The following is a 26,189-nucleotide window of genomic DNA, read 5'->3' as shown; positions in this document are numbered from 1 at the left end:
TCACCATCAGCTAGCCCACAGAAATAATCAGATGGAAGTTAAATTAAATTGCATTAAGTTGAGATGAAAGGGAGTTAATTTGCATTTCTTCTTGCTGGCCCTCGACTGCGAACATGCAGATGTGCACGCCACCCCCACACAGCCAGTTAACAAGGTTAACTTGCTGAAACAAAGCAGAGTTCCTCTTACTTCCTTTATTTCCCTTGCCTTCCTCCTTGATAGTCCCAATTATTCCTTTGAACCACCTCCACTCTGGTTCCTTCTCCTTCCCTCCTTTGCAGGAAAGGGGCAAGACACATAATACTTGAGAATGGATTTTTATCCTAAGAATAAACCATGAGCACAAACCATCTTTTGTTCTGTTTACATCCCTTCTCCCCTATATTAAATCCTCTCTTTCCATGTGCTGGGATGTGCTACTTGTTTTCCCTCCCTCTTGCTGGAGAGGCACGTTTGAATGGACAGCTGTTAGTGAGGAGTAGAGCAAGACATTACACTCAGAAATTTGTTTGCAATTGCAGAGATTGGGTTTTCCTCCTCTCTGCCACCCTGAGCGTGGCCTCCACTGAGAGAGCCCTAGGCTTCTGCCTCTCCTGGCACATCAGCACCCTCAGGAATATATCCCTGTTGTTCCTGTCACCCCATGTCCCCCAGTGACAATGCTGAGGTGAGGAACATTAACCCAGATGGTTTTACACACAAGCAAAAGCAGACAGGTTAGATTTATCACTGAAATGCCAAGAGCAAAATTGAGCCACACATCTTCCTGGCATGCTGGATCACACAAGCTGTGAGCTCACACCCCCTTACCTTTCCTCCAAAGACCAACAATAATCCCATCACAGAACAGCCCACAGGTCACAGCTCCCAGCAGCAAGATGGGTTCAGACCAGGCTCCTCCAGTACAGAGAATTACACACAGGTCTTTCACTTCTCCTGCCTACTACAGACACTATAATAGCCCCAGTAGTGAGGAAGAAACAATACCTCTGAGGGATCTTGGTTTCTATTGCAGCACTTATTTACATGTTTTATTGTGCAACTAATTAAACCAAAAGAAAGAGCCACCATCATTGAAGCTGTGTTCTTTAAAAATAGCAGCAGTCGCTCCTGGATGTTGCAGTCAGCCTCCTCCATAACAAGATCATTAAGCAAAATCTGAGTAGAGCACTCTGCTCTCCCTGGGGGCAAGAAGTGAAATGACTTGTTCCTGGATCCCAAAGGACTTAGGAATTAAATAAATGCTGAATCATTCAGCCTTGCCAACAGTGGGCATTTACAGAGGCAGAAGAGCTGGGTCCTGCATAGCTCTGGTTTTGTATTTAGAGTACCTACAATGAGTAAGACACTCCAAGCTTGGTATTTCAAAGCTGGGCTTCTACTCACTAGGGTCTACACAGGATAATCACATCTGTTTGCATACCCTGTTTTCCCCTTGCCTCAAGTTCTTCCTCTGTAAAACATGGGGCTAATCATATCCACATCTCAGTGGAATGTTAGAGGAATACAGAATTGTAATGATATGGCCCATAAGGCACTGACATCAGTGGCAGCTTTTTTAAGTACCCAAAATACCTGGCTTTTTCCAAGAAAGTTACATTGGGATGGTTTTTTCAGCACAGAAAAAACGCTTTTCTTCTTTGACTTCAGTGATTTCTCTTAAGAGACAATGATTACTGAAAATCACTATTTTTAATGTCATCAATCCCTAGCAACTTGTTACAACAGATGGTTGCCCAGAGAGGTTGTGAAGTCTCCATTCTTGGGGAAATCAAAACAAAACTGGGAGTGTACCTGAGCAACCTAGTCTTGATGATTCCTGCTTTGAGCAGGAGCTTGAAGATCAAGAGGTTTCTTCCAGCTTCAACTATGCCACAATCCAGTGTTGCTCTGCCAATTTCTAGAGCACAAAGGCACCTGAGTAAATCTTTTGAAGTGTTAATTCATCCAAAAGACAAGAATCTTCTCTGCCATCTTAACAGTGAGAAAAATCAATTTGTAAGACTTTAATGTACTTAAAAGCAGCATAACTGTAGCATTTCCCCAGGAAAGTAAAACAGGTACAGCTGATGTTTCTTTTGATTATAAAACAGTCTATATTTAAAAACATGTCATCAACAGACCAGGATTATTTGCAACTTCTGGACAAAGATGCAAACATTTATCAAATCTTTTCATTTGTTCTTTCCAAGCTGGCTTGGTCACAGAGTAATACTCTCCAGAAACTCACTGTCCATGGACAGTCAAGGCAGAACTCTACACTCCTTATTTCCCACACTGCATGGAAAGCCAAGTCTCTCTGCTTTCACTTGCATCACCCTTAGGTATCAGCAAGGGAACTCTTGGTCTCCACATACTCAAGTGCTGCTCTTTTAACAGCCAGGACACTTTCTTCTGTACCAAATTTCTTCTCATAATCCAGGTAGCGTTTGAAGAAGAATTTCATCTTCTTTGGTGCCAAGCTCAGGTGTATGACCCTCTCAAAGATGTCTCTGAAAGAAACCAAAGTGATTCAATCACTCTGTTTGTGACAGCACTCAATACAAGCCTGTATCCTGTCTTTTAACAAAGAGCAGAAAGTCCAGGAAAACATTCAGGGGAAGTTGCTGCAAAATGCTGGTGCTTGAAGAAAGAGATTACTGACAACTGGCCAAAATCTCTAAGCAGAGGCCTTCCAGTTGCTTGCAGAACTCTAAGGCTGCTGGTCAACTTAAACAAAGATCCAGACACCGCACTGGACCATGGATTCATTAAGTGGATGTGGAAAATTACTTTCTTTTGTCACGTCTCAGGAAAAGAAATGGAAAAAAGATGTTTTTCCATTTTTACAGTACAAGATACACAGACTGATTATTCAAGATTGATCTAACCCTTCAGATACAAGGCAATCCCTGCAGAGGGTCAAGTGAACCTGAGTGCAATGCCTCTAGTTTCTGTCATACAGGCCACAACTTACAAGTCAGTTCCCCTCTGCCCTATGGAACTCTTTGGGGTCTCCTCAGTCCCAGCAAGGATAAGCACTTTCACACACGCCAGTTTTGTGGGAAAAAAAAAAAAATCTCTTTTGCTGTGCTGTGGGAAGCCCTAGACAACCTCATACTGCTCTGCTCTTTTCAGGTGTGTTCTGCCCCTTCCCAGCCTGCCACAACTCACCGTACTTCCTTCTGGCTGCCATGCTTGATCATGATGTCCATGTAGATGGACCAAATGTCCGTCCGCTTGGGATAGCTGCTGAGGGTGCTCTCAAAGAGGGCCTTGGCATGTTCTGTGTCCCCAGAATGGAACTCCAGCTGTGCAAACCTTGAAATGACATCCACATCTGGAAAAAGTAATGACATGTTAGCAACTCTCTTCCACGTGATCAAACACAAGTGAGAATTACACAGAACAGAGGCAGGCACAGGGACAGCACCATCACTACCCAGAGACAAAAGGCTCTGTTGTAAAGAGGCTCTGGACTAAGGTGGGATCAAAGTAGGAGACAGAAGGGTCACAGCTGACTTCCCATTTCAGCTCCCCGTGGGAGAGAGAGGTTTATTTTTACAAAATGACATATCATGCAGCACCCATGGGCAGCCCCAGAAACCTGGGCTTAGAGACCAAGTGAACTTTTCTAGAGGCCTGTAAAACTCAAAACTGCCTTTGATTTGGGTGCTTTGCTTTTGTGCATCACAGCAATTTCTATCTGGTGCCTTTAGCAGAGGTGCATTTAGCAGTGACATCCAGCTGGAAAGTCGCCCTCCCCTGAGAGTCAGCTGGCTGCACTTTTCACTTATTACAAATGCTGTCACAGGCAGAGATATCAGAGAGCAGCCCATCCCCTGTCTACATTAAGGTCCACAATAAGGCTGGGGCAGAGAGCTTACGTTCTTTGGTGGGCAGAGCCTTAAGAGCACGCTCCAGAAGCCGGTGGGTAGCCTCAGCCTGGCCTTGCTTCAGGAGGAAAGAGGCATATTTCAGCCACACTGATTTCTCCTGACGAAAACGCTTCAGCATTGTGTGGTACAATTCCTCTGCTTGCTGGAAGGAAAGAGTTGGGTTAGATCACACATTCACAACAAAGCCTTGTAGGTTTAAGACTCTTATTCTTAGGCTGGGTGTCTCTGAACACTTATGACATAAAAGCAAGCATCAATGCATCTTTGCCCACTGTCAATCATAGCCATTAATTCCAGTTAAGAACAGGCCCAACATCTGACAGCTGGAAGCTTACACAGCCAGCATTTGCAGTTTACTGGCATGCCTGAATGGGATACATGTCAGGGATCTACTTGCACTGTCTTACCTTGTACTTCTCAGAACTGGCATAGATGTCACACAGATGCTGGAAGACTTTCAGAGGTTCATTGTATTGAACTGCTCTCTCAAAGACCTTCATCAGTGTCTCCTCAGTACCATACATGTTCTCCAAGTTCAGCAGAGCTACCCAGACATTCAGCTTCTCCTGTTCTTCCCTTAAAGCAGATGTGAACAAGAATATTCAGCCTTTTGGCAGTCTTCACCAGGTTTTTGCAAACTACCCTATACAGCCTCACTGACTTGTAGCAGGCCTCCAGGACAAGAAACAGGATATACTGCTCCTTGAAACACCATTTTTGAAATAGAGCACAGCAGTTGATTCACACTACAGTTTTTATCATTGTTCTTTGTAATTTAAAAACCAGAAGGTTGAGTCAAGAAATCACAATATACTTAACCATGCAGTAGAGATGATTTAAGGTACAGCCCTATGGCAAAAACAACAGAGCTTCATAGTTTTGTTTCATGTTTTGATTCAAGGACATCACTGACAGCATTATGTTCTTCCAAACACTTCTGACTTCCCAGAAGAATGTCTGTCCACTCAGTGACACCTTCAGGAGTTCCTGAGCTCATAACCTGCAGCAGGTCAGCTGTGGGCCAGTGGTGGTGACTCAGGCCAGACCTTCAAAGGGCCAGCTGACAGTTGTGCTACCATTTAATCCTTCTGAGCTCACTAAAACAGACTCAGTCACTCCACACACACAGACTCACACTGATACTACCAGTGTTCTTCCACCACAACTCCCCCATCATGATTTATTCTTTGGGGCAAAGAAAAGCAGAGCTCCATTATTACCTGAAACAGATTGTTTTAAGTGCTCTCTCTGCCACAGCTCTGGCCTTCTCAATCTCTGTAGCCTGGAGGTGGAAAGCCATGTACTGCAGCCAGAGGATGGAGCTGTTGGGACTGCCCAGCACCAGGCGGTCGAAGTCATCTGCTGACTGGGGCTGCCGACTTGGGTCCATTAGAGCTGCCTCTACTTTGCAAAGCTCCTTCTCTTTCTTCTGCTTCTCCAGCTCCTTCTCCTTCTTTGTTCGCTTCTTTAGCTGAAGGAGCAAAACAGGAGGACTGAGGAAGGGCAAGCACTTTGTGGAAGAATAAGCAGGCCCAGCTAAAGCACAGCTAGACCTTAGTATGTCCAAGGCTAAGCAGTTTCCACAGGAAGAGATGAGGCCAACTTTTTAAAAGAGGATAAAAATGGTACACACCCCCCACTCCTTCTTACACAGTTCACACCTCAAAGAGCAGCAGTACATGAAATCCCTTTTTTCTAAAATGAAATTCATTGAGGGACCAAATATTTTGCTAGGTCTGGCATTCCAAATGCAGGATTCACACTTCGCCCTTCCTTCTCATTCTCCATCTTTACCCTCCAGGCCAGTACTCACCATCACCCTCCTTCACTCTATAAAAATCCAACACAATTTCTCCCCATGTACAACTGGGGCATGTTGCTGGATCACTAGGGTTACTCAGGTCTAAATTTGGAACCCACAGTGCCACAGTTCTCTGCCTTGTTACCTTGGGCAATAAAGCATCAGCCACGCATTGGCTTTACAGAGGTGAGTTTTGAGGGACAGGAGAAATCCTGAAGAGCAAACATGAAAGGAGTTCATGAACTTGTTTTTGATATTGCTGAACTGCTTTCACTGGAAAACCCTTCTAAAGGCTACAGCATAAAAGAAGATTGGTTTTTGGTGCTTTTTAGTGTTCTAGTAAATAAGAGGACTCCAGTTTTTCTATAAATTTATGACACTTAGGAAAGTAAAAAACAGAGCTAACACTGAATAATAAAATGGTTTTTGTTCATGAAAACATTTGTTTGACTCTAAGTACTTATTTTTTAACATGTCAACATGAGAAAACCTGGTTTTCATGCAGCCATGCTAAAATCGTGCCTTTTCTCCTCTGCTTCAGAGGTACCTGCTACTAAAGTCAGTGTTCAAAATAGCTGAGTAAGTTTTGTGTCAGCTGTTCAAGATGTTCCCTTGGTTTAAACGGCTTTGCTACAGGGCAGACACACATGCAAATACCAGAACATCACACTACAGCCATTCTGTGGTGTCTTCTGTGCAGACAATACAATTACACAGTACCTTGAACTGCATATCCTCCTCCTCCTCACTCTCTGAGCTCTCTTCCTTCTGATCCAGCACAGGTATATCCATTGCATTGTCTTCTTCCCAGGTGAAGCCCACGGAAACTTGCAGCCTGGGAGCTTCACCAGGCTTCCTTACCTGTTTGGAGGAAGACAGAAAATGCCCTGGGTTTTGATTTTAAGTTTTTTAACTGGGATCAGACAACTGCACTTTGCTTGTGGCATCTCTCCATATTCAGTACTATTGACTTCTTGTATTTACGAAAAGCCTATCAGCAAAAACATTAACTCGGTGACCAGTTTTGCTGTAATTCAAATTCCATCCATTTCAAGCCATTTTCAGATGACACAAACACCAGCCTGTGTCACTCCTATCTGCAGCAGTATTACTTACTGTCTTAAAGTCAAACTGACACATATCAATAGGGCTAGAAGGCCATTTCAGGCTCAGATTCTCCTCCAAATTTCTCACCATAGATTTCTTTTTAGCTGCCTCTTCCTCCTGATCATTCTCTTCCTCCTCACGGTAATACACCTCAATTCCACTGTCATTTTCATCTGCTGGGCAGATCTTCCTCTTCTTTGGCTTTGCCTCCTGCAACAAGTGGAAATGAGTGGATGGTGAAGGGCAACAACTGTGCTGATCTTAAAGGCAATTCTGATCACAAAGTAAAGAGCCTGGCAGCAGAGACAGGGCAATACCCTGGCACAGCATCTCCCACTATTCCCTCGCCTAACAGAGACAATAGAGAATAAACCACGCCCACCCAGATGGGGTGCAAAGACCAAAGGGACAGGAAACACAATTGGACTGTTACCTCAGTAAGCTCCCACCCAAAAGGAAGTTTTTGATCTCTGTAATCTCCAGTGCAATTTAATATTTTTTTTCCTAGTCTACATAATTTCTCAGCCTCATCCTTCTGGGATAAGACTGGGATCTTCCCTGTCACTTCAGTATTTGAACCAACAACGTCCTTTAGCATATTCTGTGCAATCACACCCATACCTGACCACTTTCATCATTTCCTCTTCTCCTTTTTGTCTTCAGCTTAGGCTGTTCGCTTTTTTCCTCATAATCTGCCTCTCTTTTCTCTTCCTCTGCTCCATATTGTGGTAGGCCTAGGGATTCAGGCAAGACACTTGGCATCCCAGTGTCCTCAGGCAGGAGAGAGAGCTCAATATGTTTCTGTTTTCTATTTACTCTGTGGTGCATTGTCAGGAGTAGCAGGAGAGAAAAAAAAAAAACAGAGCATTTACAATCAATGACTGCAAGGATCTGAACTTCTTTCAAACCTTCTTGTCTTTTATCCTCCCTTTTCCATCCTCTCCTCTCTTCTAATTCACAGCCCCTTTTAAAGAATCCCTTTTATTGGACCTACCCAAGTACTTTGGCAGTGAGCAGTTTTCCTTCAGGCAAGTACTTTTCATATAAGGAATGTTTCTGTACAAAGTATGGGGAAACATTCTGGAACAGGATTCGGCCCAGGAGAGAAGTGGACAATCTGAGAAGAGGAAGAAAACCAAATAAATAAATATTCTACAGCAGGAGGAAAGAAAATTAAAGTGCATTTGTGGTACCACCAGTTCTATAAAGTGTCTCACTAACTTTCCCTACTTTAATTTCACAGGCTCAAGACAGTACCCATAACATCTTGATTCTCAAGAGTAAATTAATTTTGCAACCTCACATTATGCCAGACCCAAACAAGATTCCACAACTGCACACTCAAAAGAAGTTCTCCACGACACATCATTTGCCAGAATAATTTTCTCAGGTTACTCACCCAAAGAATATACCCGATGGAGTGATTGATTTGACATAGCCTCTCACTAGCTGGCCTTTTTTAACATCTTTAATACTTGTTATTTCAATATCCTCCACTTTGCTGTTTATCTTTGGATTTAGCCTAAAAGAAAAGAGAAATTAAAGTACTCATCTGAATAATCCACAATCTGCTCTGGATAGCAGAAAATAGATCAGTATTAACAACAGCTAGTACTCCCTGGAAACCATATTGGATCAGAGTAACCCTTCAGTTTATTGAAATGTACTAATGGAATACCTGCAGCTCTGCCAAGCTCTACCTAGCATTAGGGAATACACATGCTGCTGCAAACAAAGCCAAACACATCAGCCTGGCTTTCTCTGACACTAAGAAAATGAGAGTGAAATGCTGTCTGAAATTTTGCACAGCATTTGCTTCATGTTGTCCCCACTTATTTCTAAGATACTTAATTCCACACTTTTGCTCCATATGGAAGACAAATCAAGAGGCTCATTTTTAAGAGACATTTAGGGCTAAGTCTATTATTTAATCTAACCTGTTAAAATGCAGCTGAACATTGAAACATAACATGTTTGTATTGCAAATTCAGTGATAGAACTTTCTTCCCAAATAAGCAAACAAAAAAGATAAGGCATGCCTAGGAACTGTGACAAACAGAAATTATATCTGAACCCACTTGAGCAGCTTTATGTTAAGTGTCAGACCCTTCAATGTTTGCTGATTCACAGCAAAACACAGAAAAAAAATCTTTCTGAAGTAGGAACAAATATCACCCCTTTCAAAAATGCATTTGTTTTTCTTTTAACACTTGTCACTAATCTTCCCAAACAAATCACAAGTGTATTTCATGATAGTTTTTTTCACTAGTAGGAAATCAACAGACTAGAGGGATGATACATACCGGGATTGCCTGAGAGATAACTGGATTTTACCATTCTCATTGGAGAGGATATAGCACCTGCATGGCAGAGGATGGGGAGAAAAGAGAAAGCTTTTTTACATGCTAAAATAAGCCACAGGTGGAAAATAAATATTCACAGTAGCAGAAAAAGAAACAAAGCACTCTGTTCCTTCGAGCACTTTCTGTCTAATACAAACCAGCATGACACAATAGTTCACAAAACTAGATAAAGGGCTTTTGAAACATGTCTACTTGATTTACTCAGTCTCTACTGCCAGTACAGAACAGTTAAAGATTGTTACATCTGAAATCACTTGGCCTGTTGCACTCTACAGCATTCCCAACGAATATGTGAAGCAGGGAAATGTGATTATTTGTGTATTACAAATGTAAAATCAACTCAATTGCCAAACAGCCCACAGGAACCACTGCAGAGCCGGGATACCTGGCTACTCTTAGCCCCATCAGCACCTCAGCTAACAGAGCAGTTACTCTCAAAAAGACAGTCCATGAAGGCAGCTGAAAAGGGGCTTCTTCATAAATGGAAAATACGAGACTTTCACTCAAACGTATATAAGGGAAGTCAGCATCACTTCTTAGCCCCAGACTGACCTTATAGTCTGGGGCACTACCTCAAGGCAGTGACAAGCCTGTCACCAAAGGAGGATATTTCTAAGCCTTGCAGCTTGAAAGAACAAGGTAGACAATTACTGACCTGACAATCTTGCCAACTTTGAAGTTCCCCAGAGGATTATCTGTGTAAGTATCGTTCAGGTGAAAGATGCTGACTTTGCCAGTCTTCCCACCTGGCAGCGCAATGGTCAAGCCAACGTGTGGAATCACCTTTCTTATCATGCCTACGGAGATGGTGTCCTGCTCCAGGGACTGAATTCCTGGAAAAGGTGGAGGGAAAAGGCTTCACAATACTTCAAAATATGAAGCAAGAGGTAGTAAGTGTAGCTAATTTGAGTTGCCTAGTCACATATCAAACCCACGCACTTTTGGTAAGGTGCAGTCTATGCAACCTCTGTTCACAGCCATGTTTGCCTTGGCAGCACAGACAAGGTCCCTTAGCTGCACAATTCCAATATCCAGAGTAACTGACAAATGTTGATAAATGTACCACCTCACGTCTGAGATTAGAAGGGAATATGTTCAGAAGGGCTCATAGAAGGGCTTCAGTCTGAGACACTAGGAAAGTGATTCTTTATTCTAGAGGTCTGACCTCACTTGTCTTAGATGCTGCTACATCTAGGTCAGGGTTCCAGGGGTTAGTTTTGCTCCGCAGGGAGGTACAGCTTGGCACTGAAGTGTAACATCTTCACCCGAGGGGTCAATGCAGGCCCAACTCTGAGTAAAGCATCACATGTGGTGGGATCCTGCTGTTAAGGCTCCACAATACCTGTGAGTGACAAGCAGAGGTTTCTTTCAGTGGCATCTGTTCCAGTCACTGTAGCTGATATTGCCTGGCCATTTTTAAAATTCTTTTCTGGATGTTTTAAGACCTGGAGTAAAAGACACATTTACACTTATTTCAAGAAAAGAAGCTTTGCACAACTCTGATAGTGTTTCCCCCATGAACCTTTACACTTCCTATAAACATATTTGATGTGCAGTTGACTGATAGCTCAGCACTGCTTCGATGGCTCTGCTATCCTGAGCTGAACTAGCTACAGGCACAGTACTTGCTTGTCAGCAAGGGGCAGCAATGCCTAAAGGGCAGAGCAGTGAGTTATGAGTTCACAGAGACGTCAAAAGTGTCTGCAGCCATTACTTGTGGCTAAGCATATGGGAAAAAAAAGTCTGTGTAGCTCACTAGCAACAGCCTCTTACCTTGGTGTTCAGAGACAGCAGCAGGTGAGGAACTCTTCCTCGAATGCCAGGGGTGACTTCTACCTCCAGCCAGTTTTTGAGCATGTTATACTAAAAAGACACCAAATAACCAGAGAAGACATGTGATACCTTGGGGCAAAAAAAAAAAGATCTTCCCTGGCAGAAAATTTTCACTAATTTTCAAGGCTAAAAAGACCTAGACCAGCCTTGGCTTCTGCTTGGCATTTTTACTTGGCACCAAGCAAAAATTGTGGCTTGGATTCTGTTCTTACAACCACAACACTGCTGTGGTTCACAGACAAGTGCACACAGGGGATCAGCAGTGAGTGTACTTTGTGCTGGTGGCATACTCAAAGGCCCCTTTACTAGAGCCTGCTGGCAACAAACAGGCATGTCAAAGAGGACAAGTCAGCCTGACTCCACCAAGTACCAAAAATTTTTGTTTCCTTCCTCTATCTTCTCTGTAAGACACTGCAGTTGCCACGGGCTGCTCTCACAGTTAATGAGGAGCACAGTCTTCAATATTTAGGTCTGAGCTAAGGCCCCACAAGGGGCCCATTTGCTGCCTCCCTTAGCACACTTCCTAAGAAGACTCTGATCTCACCTTCTTTACAAAACAGGTGACTGTCTGTCCAACATTGTAGAGTCCAAGTTGCTTGAGGGAACTTTCTTCTTTAAGGTTCAGCATTGCTGTGAATTCCCCTTCTTGTTCACTGTTTGCAAAAGAAGAAAGAGGACATCAGTAAAAAAGTTTTGGTCCTAAAGATGAAGATGGAAGTTAGAAAACCAGGGGAATGTGGTGAGCTAGTATTACTGTGACAATGTCTTTCACCCCTCCCCACCTGCATTTTTTCTGCCAGGAATTAATTGTTCACTGATCATAAGAGGAAATCTTTCTGACAGGAATAGACACGACAGAGTTCAGATTGGCAGAACCTGAAGCCATAAGGACATTCAAAGGAAATCATGTGCTAGGAGAGCACTGTGATATTTAACACAGTTATAGGACCCAAGTTAGTGAGAAAGAATAAGAGGCCTTGCCTCACTGCATACATGAGGAGGTCCTTGCTCATGGCCAGCTCCTTCATGAATGAGTACAAAGGATGGGACATCCAAGGATACAAGGTCTGTAAAGCTGTGCAGACAGCACAGAGGCCAACACTTACCTTGGTCGAATGCTGAGCTCTGGAATGGATTGTGTGAAGTGTGGATGGGTGATTGGCAGGCACCTAAAGGAGAAAAGGATCAAAGTTGCTCATGATGTCCCCAGGCCCCAGTCACTCACATTTAATGCCTCTGCACTGGCCAAAAAAGCCCTCTAAAACTACAAGAGCCTTCCAGTTCCAGTTCTTCCTATGACTATTTCAGTAGCAATTTAGATAACCAAAATACCCCACAAAATTTAGTCCCTTGTGCCTGTATTTAGGGCTTCCACTGGATCTTAAGAGTTTAGACATCCTTTTTTCTTGCAATCTATATTCAACATAAAAATATTTTTATTAAAATAAATAAACAGGTAGAAAGCTAATTTACTGAAAGTTGGATCCAAGATAGAATATAATAGCAGATTTCTTCAGGCCTCAACTACTCCAGCAAAGGCAGCTGTAACAGCATCTGCTGACAGAGGTCCTAGATGACCTGAACTGAAACACAAACTGTTTCATCCTTTGCATTCCTCCAAAAGCAATACCATGTACATGTTTTCCCACCTGTGAGTATTCACATCTCTGCCTCCAATGACTCGAGCAGTCACTTTCTGTCCGGCTTTCAGAGCGGAAGTTGGAATGGAGCCTATGGGCACTTCATCCAGAATCCGGGATGCATGGATTGAACCTGTCAGCTTGTCATCAATAGCAACAGTGACGTGGGTTGGTTTGACGGATTTAACGGTACCGGTAACAACATCCCCCGGGGACAGCGAGTGTTTCACAGCAGGAACCATCTCCTCTAACGCTGTCTCTGACTCGTTCCGCACCCTTACAAAAACATTCTTCTTGGCTGGGCCCTGTACTGCTAACAAGACTCCGTGGTTGTTCTCCTTCACTGCTTTTAAGGTGGCAGAGATTTTTTGTCCCACCCTCAGTTTTTCCGAGTCGAAGCGGAAGGTGTCGTTGAAGTGGCAGGCGATGGGGACAGCTGCCAGCTGGCCTGTTTCCAGCAGAGACGCGATGGCAAAGTGCTCTGTGATGTGCTGCACCACCGCAGAGTGCTGGGAGTTCTCCCGGAGCCGCTAGGAAGAAACGGACAGATAGAGTGACTTCTCCTGCTGAGATTTGGATTCTTTCCACTCTACCTCCCACAGTTCTAAAAGAGGAAACAGCCCCCCATGAAATTTATTAATCACCTACAGTTTGCCAGACAAGCAGAAACACGCAAACTCAAAAACTGAACATATACTCACTCGCTTGGGTCTTTGCTTTAACACTTCTTCCCGAAGAGAAACATACACTTCAGACGTGAGGGCATCCACATGAAGAACCAAGGCCTTCCTTTTCTCACCAGGAGCAATATTTTTGTCTACAAATGAGAATAAGGAGATTATATCCTGATGACAATGAAGAATTCTGAGCAACTGTGATAGTGCTACATGACAAACACGAAAGGTTTAATTCCTGAAGACCAAAGACTGCTTAATGACTATTGTATCTAAACCAAATTAGTACCAAACATACAATAAGTCTGTTTAAGAACAGATTCTCCCAACGTTACTGGCAATGAGAAAAAAAAAGAGAGCTTTGTATTTGGATCTTTCTTCTTTGGATCTTTCCAAGTCTGATCTTTCTTGGAAAAACTAAGTTGATCTTATGAAGACACAACTCTTAAATAATAAAGACAAGGCTGACTAAAAACAAAGGCAAGATAATATAAAATGATTTTCCTAATATTTACACAAAACTATCATCAGTCTATCTGTTGCTAAGGAAAAAAAAAAGAATCTCTTCTGACACAAAAGTGCTGTGGTTATTACTTCTGATTAAGTTAGAGGTTTATCTTGCTGTCACTGGCTTATTCATTACTTCAGCAAGTAATGTTTGGTTTTGCACAATACCACACCTTTCTTTAATTTTTGAATTGGAAAATGACGGTCCTGTTCTAAAGTAATTGATTTTTTGATGGAAAAATTGACAGCAATTGCAGACAGGTATTCCTCGGAGTATGCTATTTCTAAAGGAAGAAGGAAAAAAAAAAAACAAGAAAGGTGGAGCTTGTATTCATACTTGTCTATATACAGTATGGTTCAACTAAGGATCTCTGAGCACAAACTAGATGCCCAAAATATGAGATAAGATTAACAGAGGCAATCAGAGGTTTATATCATATTTTCTGAATCACACAAATGGGCCAGCAAGACACTGGGAAACTTAACTACTCTTCAAGGCCATCCCTACTCTGATCAGACTTCTCCCTATTAGTTCCTCATCAGCAGAATTCATTTTAGGAGAGGTTTCACAATGCAAAACTGAAAACTAACACAAGCAAAGGAAAGACCCTCACCTCCCAAATGGTAGCGGGTGGCAGTTACAGTCAAGCCTGTGACAGGGCTGCCACTGAACAGTGCTGAGCCATCCTCCCTCACATCCTGCACGACCAGATGCACCCTCTTTCCAGGCACCAACTCACAAATGCTGGGCTCTCCTGAAGAAAGGGAAGAAAAAGTGGGAAATCAGTTTTATTTATGTTGTTGCTTCACAAAACAAAGACAAACCTTCACATTTACTCAGTGGTACAGGAAGCATTAGTCTACCTTCATAAGGGAAAACAAAATCTAGGTTCCTGAATCTGTAGAAATACAAAATAAATTCTAAGAGTTAATCAAAGTAGAAACCCTTTTGTGACATTAAGGACCTAATAATTTTAGAGAGAATATTTTCCCATCTCATACAAACACTGATACCCAGCACTGCAAAATGAAAAAAGTGAAAGCAAAACAGATTAACACTAGAAGCACAGAACATTAAAATATAGGAAGAATCTAAAAAAACGAAGTCAGAATTTGATAAAAAACACTTGAAAAACAGTGTGTGAGAAAACCCCTGCTGGAGGACCTACAATGCACGTAGGTAAATCTATTTGAACAAACCCATCCTCATGTGAGTACTGTGTTTGTTGAGCACTTGACTCAAAATCAATGCAAGAGGCTTAGGAGACTTCAATGAAAAGAGCAATTTCTTTGGCTTGTTCCAGCTGTACTTAAAAAAAGCCTCTTGTCAATGGCAGACATTGCACACACATCCTTTTTCTAATAAGCTACTTTGGGAAGTGAAGTCTTTGCTTGAACTGAACTTTCTTTCACTTAAATGTTTTTCTTTTCTTGTTCCTCTAGAGCACCTTTTTTTTTTTTTTTGACCTGATACCCTTTAGCAGAACATTTACAATCTTTACCTCTTCTCAACAAGTCCCTGATTTCTTTCAGCTCCTTGAAATATTGATTCAGGAGGCCAAAGCTCTCTGCAGCAGAATCTCCTGAGCTGCACTCAGACACCTTCAGATTGAGGAGCACACGCTGCTTCTCCTCATCAATGCTCATCACCTTTGCAATCACAGTTTGTCCCACCACAAAGTGGTCCTTGGTGTCTGTCACAAACTTGTCACTCATGCTCTGTGCAAAGGAAACAGAGAGCAAGGTTACTCAGCACAGCTGGTACTGATCAACCACCCACAGAGCTGTTCAGAATGGTATGAGTTACAACTTCATGTAAATGCATAAGTGAAATTAACAAAGACTAAGAAAAAGCCATCAATTAAAATGAATTACTGAGGTCACATGAAATCCTTGTTGAAGCTTAAATGAAGGCCTTAATTTAATGTTGGAAGTGATTTAAAAGGCAAACCTAAACCCTTTTAGCCTGCAGCAGGAGGCTGTGCAAATGCAGGGCCTGCAGCCCAGTTGCTCCCTCCTCGTTATTGAACCTTTGCTAAAACTATGTTTCAAGCAGCTTGATCATACACATGCTGCTTACTGAAGTGGAGGCATTGCTTACCACTTTAGGTGCCAGTCCTGTCACACCAAAAGGGAACTCCACAAACACTCCAAAGGGCATCACATTCCTCACATAACCAGTCAACAGCATCCCAGGCTGGATTTCAGAGAAGCTTCTTACAACTTTCTCCTCCTGTACAGCAGAAATCACTGCAGACTTTCTACTCAAGATCTGAATAACCAGTTAAGAAAAATGGGAAAAGATGAATGAAAGCAAGCACAATGCCAAGCAAATCTCTCAGTGGTGCTACCATTGGGCTAAAGCACTTGCTGCAAGTTAGAGAGTACAGGAGAGCTAAATGCTGTAATTCCAATTTCTGTCTTGGTCTACCTACACAAAAAGTTAGCAACTCAGGTCTCTTAAACTGCTCAACATTAAAGATACATGCTTCACAGTAGCAGAAATATCAACTTTCCAACAATTCAGTTCAGATTTTCGATATAAAAATAGCTCTTTCTTTCCTAAGGTTGCGATAGGTTTAACAGCCCAGAAGCTGGTTGGGAAAACAAGTCAGCTCACAACCCAGTTCTGAAGAGATTCTAGCCCCAGCTGAGCCTCACTTCTAGAACAACTCTTTAAAGTATCATTAGCATGACAGGCACTTTCACTCCACACTAACTACAGTAATCTTATGTTTGTAGCAGATGCTCTGGAATCCTGAGATACCTCCTTCCCCATACTTTGTTTGCCTGGTTGAGATGGCAAAGGATACAATGTGCTCTCCCTTGTCACTTAGATACATAACTCTGGGCAGGACATCTCCCTCTTGAAGACAGTGCCATAGGAGCTTGGACATATCAACAAAGTCAGAGAGGTGCAGCATGGGGATCCAGGCTACCACATTGTCTTCATCTTCTAAGATGGAGACTTCTAACCCATTATCTTTCTTCTTCAAGATTCTCACATCAACAATCTGAAAAGAGAACAAGTAAAGTGATATAAAATTCCAAGTGTTTTTGAAGTCATCTCTTTTGATGCACAGGGGATGGAATGTGATATGATGTACTGCAGGGGATCTGACGTTGCATCCCAGCTATACATGAAAATCTCTCACATCAACAGGGCTGAGCTGAAAAGCACGTCAGCACTGCAGGTAAAATAAAAAAATTCTCAACTCCCAGAGAAATAAAGAGCTGAAAACACTCTCTTGGTTGTGACTTTTCATTTATAGGGCAAAGGGAGTAATTTCATCAAGATTAGAGCTGTGTTGTTCCTGCATTAGCAATACGTGCAGAGAGTTGGAAACTGTTTATTGCAAAAACAGGAAAACATTTCAAAACACTTCTCTAAGGCTTTTCTTTTCCAGGGAGTAAAAGCAGCTGTTTTTGGAGCAAGAAAATCAGCAGCACCCAGAAAATAAAAAAAGGATTCCACCTTAGAAGTAGGAGCACTAATTGGTACCTCCAGAAGGACTCTCCTGGGACTCCTTTATCCTGACCTCTGAAAAATGAAATATCATTTTTGATCCAGGAGATCGACCACACAGTAAGAAATGCACATTTAATGCTAGTTCCTGATCACTGTCAGCTTTCTCAAAGTAAAATTGTTCAAAGTGATACCAAATCATATGGAAGATGAGTAGGAAAAGGCTAAAAAGGAATCAGCCACTGAATTCAATACCTCTCCTATTTGGTATTTCACTTCCTGTTTCTCCTTTGGAGTACATTTCCATTTGTCCTCAGGGCCAGGCTTGCTTGATAATCTGAAGGACAGCAAGAGTCTTTCCTGCTGAGGCTCACATTTTAAGACCATTACTTTAAGAACCTGCAGCAAAACAAAAAAAGTATAAAACACAAGTTAAGTTCAGCTGACCCTACTCAGTTTGATACCACTTACAAAATAAGACAGGGACATACGTACACAGTACACTTTTCTCTCATGCCTGAGGACAGCAGGCCAGTAGCTGCTATCATAGACAACCACAAACAAATGTGTGTCTGATCACACAGGGGGAAAACAGAAGTACATCATCATTATATGAGCTTGTAAAAGTATGTATCAGGTCTGTAGCAGAATTGAGAATAAAATCCAGATCTCCAGTCAAAAATTCTGACTAGAAAATTACGTTTCTCCTAAGCCAACCAAAAAACAACAGGATTAAAGACAAATAAATTCACAGAAAAAATAATGAAGAGGGCTGAGATCTCTGTAACTTTTCCCACACAAAAAACTGTGAATAACACAGTTCCTGAAGTGCCTGTACTTTGAAACCAACAGGATAACCAGAGTAACACTGAGACAGAAAACATCATCCTTATGATTCTGTAAGTTTTAACTTCCTTAGGAAAAACAGCAACCTTGAACTCCAGACTTCTACTGAGAACCAAGTCACATGATCGTGTTCTCCTGCAGAACAGAGAGAGCCTACAAACAAAGGCAAGTCAGACATACCCAAAGAAGAGCTGCCCTTTTTACAGCCTACCCTGTTTAAATGGAGCACAACTAAGTAATAAAGTGAAAGGACATAAACATCTCCTGGTGGAGCTGGCTCCTCAGGAAAATTCACATTGAAGCCAACTGCAGATTTCTCTTTCACATTAAAACACGTGGCACAGCAGAGGTACATTAATTACCTGGCCTTCATAGAAGACTTTATCTGGACAAGATATGGGTTCGGAGCCCAGCTCATTCTTGGGTACCAGACCTTTGACATCATTGTAGAACTTCACAATGCAGCCAAACTCCCTTGCACACACTACAAAGCCATGTGTGATCAGGCCTGGTTTTGCATCTTCATAATTTGAGAGGACTGGAAGCTTTGACTGGACAAGACTTTTCTTTAGAGTAAGAATCAGCTTCTTTCCTTCAGGATTGCACTCTAGCACCTACAAGAATGGAGTACATAAGTTCAAAAAACATGTCTGCCCTTGCCTGATCAATCCAGCTGCTAAATATGCAGAAGAGAAGAGTGCAAAGCAGCTGAAGAGTGCAAAGCAGCTCTCACCCGACACTTGACTTCATCTCCTATGTTGTACTTCTTCTCAGGCTGCTTCAGGATCACATCAGAGAGATGGAGGGATGGCACAAGTCCTCTAATCCCATCAGCCACTTTCACCTGCATCCCAATGGGTTTTAGAGAGTGAACTTTGCCCTAGAACCCAAAATAGGAGAAAAATTGGTAAATTCAGTATGAAAAGCAGACTGTGGTCAGGTAGGAAACAGCCAAGACACTACAACACCTATAATCAGCACATCTAATAACATTAAAAAAAAAAAAGTAATCTTAGACCAAACTACATTCCACCTAAGCTGACCAGTTAACGTTTATATACTTCATAAGGTTGTTGTATAGCCTCGTTTCTTTAAGCGCAGACTACTGCAAAATCCCTATTGATGCCAGCAAATTAGAATTGTTTCCAGAGACATATCCAATACAACCATGACTCAGACATAAAAATCATAATGAGTAACTTTCTGCCCATCAACTCATTGTGATTGTTTAACCATGAACTTTGACTGCAAGGCAAGTTTTTGTTTCTTTCACTCAAGTCTTTCTAAAAATGTACTTATGGCCACAAATAAATGACTGACCATAGATAAAATTTTATTGCCTTTGCCCCATTATGAATAAAAACATTAATAAAATGGGAAAAGTACTGCATTCCATTAATCAAGTCCTGCAAGACAAGGTTTTTCTCTTTTTCTTCTCACTAGTTTGGATCAGAAGTTGGATACACACAGTAGGCAGAAGGAGTGCACATTGGAAAGACCACTATCTTAGGCAGAACATGCTTGGGTCCTTCAGAAGCTCACCTGCACCACATCACCTGTGTGGATATCCTGGTATTGCAGAAATCGTGCTTCAATAATTTGGCTAGAGAAGAGACACAAAGAGACCAGTCAGTCATCTTGAAGGAAATCCAGGATAAGACAAGACACTGCCATCTCTGACTTGTCCCAAATATCCATTATTCCACACATTCCCCAGTGTTCTACAACTCCAGAGCTGTGTTTTCTTCCAACTGACCAATCTTCCAAATCATCTCCTAGGACATAAAGTTCAGGGAGGTTCACTAGACTCCATTCCAGGTGACAGTCACAGTTATGGCCTCATGAAAGGATAACCCATTATCTGCTTTGCTTAAAGCCACAAAGTTGGAAGTACTAAGAGGGACTTCATGATCTAAATGAGCTGCAAGATCAAGGCTGAATTTCCTGCTGACACATGGTCTACTGACACAATAATGGCAGAACTAATTTAGCCTCCTTGTGCTTCAGCTCACCAACAATAATGATGATGTCCCAATTCCACAGAGTATAGGGAATATGTGTAGGATGCCCAGACAACCTGATATGCCACAACATAGATACAAGCCAAAAACCCCAAATGGCAAGTTCCAGTCCAGCAAAGCAGTGTAATATTTTCCACTCTCAAACATCTTTCGAATTCTTCCACAAGTTTTCTGGAAGAGTATCATACTCACTGCTTCAGAGATACAATACACATCTCATCCATCAGGCTGTAGGCAATGATCCGACATTTATGTTTGCAACCTTCCTTAAAGGCCTCAGGTTTAAAGGATTTTCTGGTTTTTGAAAGATGCTTCAACTAGGAAAAAAGGAATTATAAGTGAGTGTTTGGAAAGTGGAAGCACTGATATGGGCCTTAGGTTGCAGTGGCAGCATCTGACAAATCTGTTCCTCTAACATTCTCTTTGTGCAGGTTTCACCAGCTCTTCCACAACAACCCTACTACATTTAAATTCAAAAAAGGGGATGTATCATTTGACAAACACCTCATATCCTATCTTAATTTTATTGTATTGCCTCACAAAGAGGATAAAGGCAAAAAATAAAACCCTCTCCTAGCCCCCTTTCCCAGCAGACTAAGACAGATATGGAGGACTTGCCTCACCAGCCTGGCACTTACCCGTGCAAATGCAAGAGTGCCATCGTCAAGCTCAAAGATGGCTCCAAACTGCTTGTAGAAGGCTTTCACCGTGGCCTCCTCCAGCACTGCCCCCATGCGCTGGGCAGGGAGCTGGCGTGGGGCTCCCCCGGCGTGCAGGAAGGGCGGGCGCAGCGTGAGCCGCACCGCCCGCGACGTGGGGTGTACAGACAGCACACAGGCCTTCACCTGGGAACACAGCGTGCTCGTTGAACAGAAGAGGACAAAGGCACCTCACTCATGCTCATAGACATTCTGCTTGGTACCTGAACTCTCTGTCCACAAGCGAGCATTTTCCAGTATTGCTACTAAGATATCACTTGCTTCTAACAGCTTCACCAAGGAGGGATTTTTGCTTTTGTCTATTGTTTACAGACTAGGCTAGTATCAGCTTTAAAGTAGCCACAATAGTAATTCAATTAAAAGATATGAAAGAAGCTACAAGCCTTAAGATTTCAGAGATAATTCCACAGAAATATTGGAGAAGGTAAGAGATGTTGTAAGCAAAATAACAACTCCAAACATCCTCCATCCTCCTTACCACTTGATCTGGAGAATAGCTCATGGATTTCTCTGGGTCTATGTGCATGAAATCCACAATGCCAGTGAAGTAAGACAGAAATGTCAGTTTCATCCCAAGTGGGGCCACCTAGGAAAAAGGAACAAAAAGATACCAAAAAAATTTCCACACTCAGTTTTCATGCAGCACAGAGAGCAATTCACACATTTCAAAAAATGGCAGTTAGTGTTATTCAACAAGCACATCACAAGAGACAGAAAAACTGCTAACAATTCTGTTTTGCATATTCTGTTGAAAAAACAATCCTTCCATTTTTTGATAATACTGTTTGTATTCTGAAGACTACTGCTATCCTGTTGAATAGTTTAGCAGTAAAGGCCAGAAAGCTCAAAATTAATCCTGTTCTGCTTTGAGCTCCATCAGCAGCTTTAGTCTGAAGCCTTTGTACTCAGGGCATCACAACCAGAACTGTGATCAGACTTCAGGTGAATGTGGTGGAGAGAAGTGTCTAGCAGATTACATTTGCTACTGCTAAGTAATTGAGACCAACCAGAAATTTTCCAGGGCATAAGCTCTCATCACTGCTTCATCTGTTTCCTGCCTTCAACAATGCTCAAAAGACCAACCCAACAAAAGAAACCCAAACCAGAGCTTACCTTCTGCACTCGAGCTTTCACCACCAGCCCTGGCAATAAATTAGAGAGTGTCCAGTTCTGTCGCTCTGTGGCAATGGATGCAGCCACCTCTGATCGATCAATGGACAAACAGACCACCCTGCCCTCATTCTTCACTTCCACAATGAGGCAGTTCAGGTTCTCGCCTATTTTCAAGTCAGGCCCTACAAAGATAAGTCACAACATAAAACCTCTACCAGGAACACTCAGTACTTCCTCCCACTCTTTCCAAAGCTTTTACAGAGTTCCCTCTCAATCTACATGAAGTTTACTGCCAGCAGGGCTTGGAACGCAGTCTGTCAGATCACAGGTGAAACACAAAGGTTTGCTGCAGACCAGCCACAAAACTGCTGTTTGCAGCAACCTGCAAAGACCCCACCTTGACCCAATGCCACCAAGGTGCACTAACATCACAGGTATATCCCTGTCATTCTCCACCTCAATTTTAACCCATCAGATCCTCCTGCACTACTTCTTACCTTTCTTGACTGCCTTGATGTAATTTTTGGCTTTCTGATGAGGCAGGAAAGCATGAGTCCCAGTGACACCAATATCTATGAGGTAGCCATGGTCTTCCACACTCAACACAGAGCCAGAGAGTAGCTGTTGGGAGGAAAGCATTACAACTCAGCAATGTAATAAAACGGCTAGGTCTTCACAGAATGAACATATGGTAAGAGATTTGCCACCCAAGTACTCCCTTGTTTTGTATGAGCAGAGAACTGATCTTTTCAGAGCAGTAGCAAGAATACCACATTATTTTTATTACACAGTTCACCTAGCAATGAGGTCTTAACTCTACCTTTATCTAGCTATAAACATAAGGAGCTCACAAATTAGTAGGAAAAGAATTGTGATGCTCAAAACCAGCAGGTGCATACAGTCATACAGCTGAAAACACAAAACAAACAACCAAGCACCTCTGCAAGCCATGTTATATATCTGTAAAAATTATATATTACTCTCTGTAAAAATTAGCAAAGAAACTTACTTAGAAAGAAATCACTAAATAACTTGGCCACATTGAAACAGAATAAAGTTAATTAATTTCATGAATGACAACCTGGAGACAAGAACTAAAGCCACCTTCTCATCACAGGTCACTTCCATGGTGGGAGCAGCTCCACATTCTGCTCTGATCCCATGTAAGGACAAACTGAAATGCAAGAGCCCAGAGAGGTTGTGACAGACCCAGAAAACTTACCATGCCTGCTGTTAGTGCTGTAGAGTTCAGGCCCTTGTTGACCTTCTTGGGGTCAATCGATAACTTGACACTGCGGCGTCCATCGTCACTCTTCTCAATGCTGGTCACAGCGCACCTGACCAGTGTCCCTGGAGAAAACATGTCTGGGAGAGAATTCAGCTCCTGCCCAGCAACATGACCAACAGAGACACACAGAATTTTTACAATGTTAAATAACATAAGGCTAGAATTTCTAATTGAAACAGATTTTGAAAAACAAAATCCCATGAGAAAGTCCTGCTTCTCTGTAAACACTTCAGTAACAGGCAAGAGACGCCAGAAACACCAGGATCTCAATAGAGAAGCAGGGGTGACACTATGTCATATCAGCAAGACTGAGAGTCTTTGCTTAAAAACACTGTGTGGCCTGGAGTCAGGGGACTGCAGCTGAGGAAACATCTACAGAGTCAACAGTGACCCTAACTTAGCTTCCCCATTCAGCAGGGAAAAACACCACCAGCAAAAGGGTAGTGTTAATCCCACATTCCGCAACACCTCGGGAAAATTTAGGCACCACTGACACCAGAGAGGCAGGGTAACTGATTATTTAATTTTATTTTTTTCTAGCAGTCAGCTGTTACCAGGAAATTGCAAAGTTTGCTTGGAAAATCCAGTTCTAAACCAAGGTTAGTCAATGTCAGGCTCCTAAGCAAGACCTCAGGTTTGGTTCTGAGGTACTAACAAAATTCCCTAGCTCCAAGCACAAATCACAGCCCCAGTCCCAGGTCTCACCTCTGGGACTTCTCCTTGTGCCACCTGCTTGGTCAGCAGTTTGCTGTAGGCATCACTGATCTGTGTGACCGGCACAAATCCAGAGAGGCCGTTGGGCAAACTGATGGCGAGCTCGTAGTCACTGACCTCTTTTATACAGCCCAGCAGCAGCATGCCCTCACTGAGCGCCTGGAAAGCAGGAGAAATAGCACACTACAGGTATCTTGGCAAGTCAGTGATAACAGGGGGATAAGCAGCTAAGTTTTGTACTGGATCACAGATGTATTTGGCAGGTTTAGGGAGGGAAAACATGCCATTTTTATGTACCCAGCAAAGACAGGCACACAAAAATCAAACATTTATGCACCAACCTCAACTGTCAGTGGTCCAATTTTCATAATATTGTCTTTAACATCAGCTTTAACAGTTTTGTCTGCCTTGAACCTTTTCTGCTTTTCTTGATCCTTCTGGCTCCTTTTTCTTTTCTGGGATTTTTCTTCATGTTGAACCTAAAGCAGATTACAAGCATGGAAGGTTAAAAAATAAAAGTGGATAAAGAAACAAACTTTGCACTATGGCGGAACTCTGCTGCCATGAATAAAATACTGATTTAGACAAAAAAAGAGAACCATCTTGCTAACTGTCATCTGTCTACATGCATGTCTTCCAAAGTATCTCCTTTGGGCCAAGGCTGATCATTTATAAAGCTGAATCTTGGGAATGGAAAAGAGTGGTACAAGAGATGTGCACCACACTCTACTAACAGAAAGACCAACTTAGTCTGCATCCAGTAACACCAGGCCCACCATGCAGCACCTCGGGATAAGATGCTTGTGGAAAGTTCAAAAGCTACAGCCTGATCAATAATTTTGACTGAACTTTCTCAGTCATATTCAAGATGTAACAGATATCAGGGATCTTTCAGAGGTCAGGAGGATGGTGGCTGTCAGCAGACATTTCTTTTTGGGAGTCCCTTCCGTAGTTTACTGTAGAAGTAACAGGTAGAGAGGGTTGCAGTCAAATTCTGACAGTGGAAGAGCTCTGAGAAGTTAATCAAGAACATGCAAACAACATACATCAAACAAATTGTCCCGCTCTGACTTTGGCTTGCGTGTTTTTCCCTCTGCAGGTTTCTTCTGGATGCCCCCACGAGGAAAGTTTTCTTCCATGGATGCCATGATTGCACTGCTCTGGGACAAATGACAAAGCAGAAATGAAACATACAGTTATTGTGCTTGTTCCTCACAAATACTGAGGTGACATGAGTGAAATACCCCCAAAATAAGAAAGACTTTGGATGGCTGCTCTAACTAGTCAGTGACAAAACAGAAACTCGCATCCAAATGGATTTATTTAACACTTGACTACAACAAAGTGTTGCAATAGTCTATCTAAATATGCACATACATAACACTTTTTACTACTGCACAGTTCCACTGAAGTATTACAGTATTAATTTTTAAGGTATTTAGATACATCACATATACATTCATAAAACTGCTTTAACCATACGTTGCCTAAACCAGTCTTTATTATAGCCAGCGGCTGAATTTACCAGCTTCAGTCATCAAGGAGAAAGCTGTGAGCAAAACACTAGATAAGCTTGGCCTGCATATTTACTTTTTGAATGCTACTTATTAATTACTTATGATTAATATAACAACTTACAACCTCTTTGTCTAAGCCGTATGTATATGTATATAAAATAGATGTTTAACCTATTTCAATCAATAAACAACACCTTGCTTATTAAACCACAATTCACTTGTTACCACTCCTAATAAAAGTAGTTGCTACTACTATATTATCATTGCTTATGGCATTTATACCATTACTTACACCATTGTTTATTATTAGCCAACAGTACTTCCACAAAAAACAGCGCTGAAACCCTACGCTGTCAAACTTGAGGCAATCTGTTAGACATACAAAACTTCTTCAAGTGGAAAGCACATGATAAAGCGAAAGCCGTCAAGGCGCGCTTCACCTCAGGGCTCGCTCAGGAACACACACACCTCCCACGGCCGGCAACCGGCTCCGCTGGAGCGGGCAGGGCTGGCACCTTACCTGCCCGGGGCTGCTGCCGGGGGGGAAGAGCGGAGCGGGACCGGGATCGGGACGGTTCCCGGGATGGGGACGGTTCCCGGGATCGGGACCGGGATGGTTTCCGGAGCGGGAGGCGCACGCGGCGCCGAGCGGAAGTGACGCGCAGGGCTGAGGGCGGAGGGCGGCGGAAGTGGCGCGGCCGC

At 42.5% G+C, this 26,189-nt stretch overlaps 1 protein-coding gene across 2 annotated transcripts; it reads right to left on the bottom strand.

Annotated features, from left to right (window-relative positions):
- Positions 1 to 2,072: 2,072 nt before the first annotated feature.
- Positions 2,073 to 26,162, bottom strand: PDCD11 (programmed cell death 11). 2 transcript variants are annotated; one of them, XM_021536317.3, is made up of 36 exons: positions 26,008 to 26,162; positions 25,017 to 25,130; positions 24,312 to 24,449; positions 23,962 to 24,129; positions 23,191 to 23,352; positions 22,466 to 22,589; positions 21,969 to 22,150; positions 21,334 to 21,441; positions 20,775 to 20,981; positions 20,329 to 20,453; positions 19,658 to 19,718; positions 18,849 to 18,995; positions 18,478 to 18,729; positions 17,525 to 17,668; positions 16,617 to 16,817; positions 15,905 to 16,075; positions 15,306 to 15,522; positions 14,418 to 14,558; positions 13,324 to 13,439; positions 12,632 to 13,152; positions 12,089 to 12,151; positions 11,527 to 11,635; positions 10,923 to 11,012; positions 10,492 to 10,594; positions 9,805 to 9,982; positions 9,090 to 9,146; positions 8,186 to 8,308; positions 7,781 to 7,903; positions 7,408 to 7,603; positions 6,874 to 6,996; positions 6,400 to 6,540; positions 5,099 to 5,349; positions 4,286 to 4,454; positions 3,867 to 4,020; positions 3,154 to 3,319; positions 2,073 to 2,492 (listed from the first exon to the last, which is right to left on the bottom strand). In XM_021536317.3, exons 2-36 carry the CDS (start codon positions 25,116 to 25,118, stop codon positions 2,321 to 2,323), a joined length of 5,505 nt encoding a protein of 1,834 aa, XP_021391992.2. In that variant the 5' UTR covers positions 25,119 to 25,130; positions 26,008 to 26,162; the 3' UTR covers positions 2,073 to 2,320. The 2 variants fall into 2 exon arrangements, with proteins under 2 accessions (XP_021391992.2, XP_077640804.1); XM_077784678.1 differs by having other exon boundaries at positions 25,017 to 25,125.
- Positions 26,163 to 26,189: the final 27 nt, after the last annotated feature.

The sequence above is a fragment of the Lonchura striata genome, chromosome 7 (assembly GCF_046129695.1).
Source record: "Lonchura striata isolate bLonStr1 chromosome 7, bLonStr1.mat, whole genome shotgun sequence".
Classification (NCBI taxonomy): domain Eukaryota; kingdom Metazoa; phylum Chordata; class Aves; order Passeriformes; family Estrildidae; genus Lonchura; species Lonchura striata.
This window is presented reverse-complemented; position numbering and strand designations above follow the sequence as displayed.

Coding starts and splice junctions, on each gene's coding strand:
- PDCD11 (XM_021536317.3), bottom strand. CDS start 25,118: ATGGCATCCATGGAAGAAAACTTTCCTCGTGGGGGCATCCAGAAGAAA. Junction 21,442..21,968: donor TGAAAGCTCGAGTGCAGAAG/GTAAGCTCTGGT, acceptor CCTTTTTCCTAG/GTGGCCCCACTTGGGATGAA. Junction 9,983..10,491: donor CCTCTGCTTGTCACTCACAG/GTATTGTGGAGC, acceptor CACCTTTTCCAG/GAATTCAGTCCCTGGAGCAG.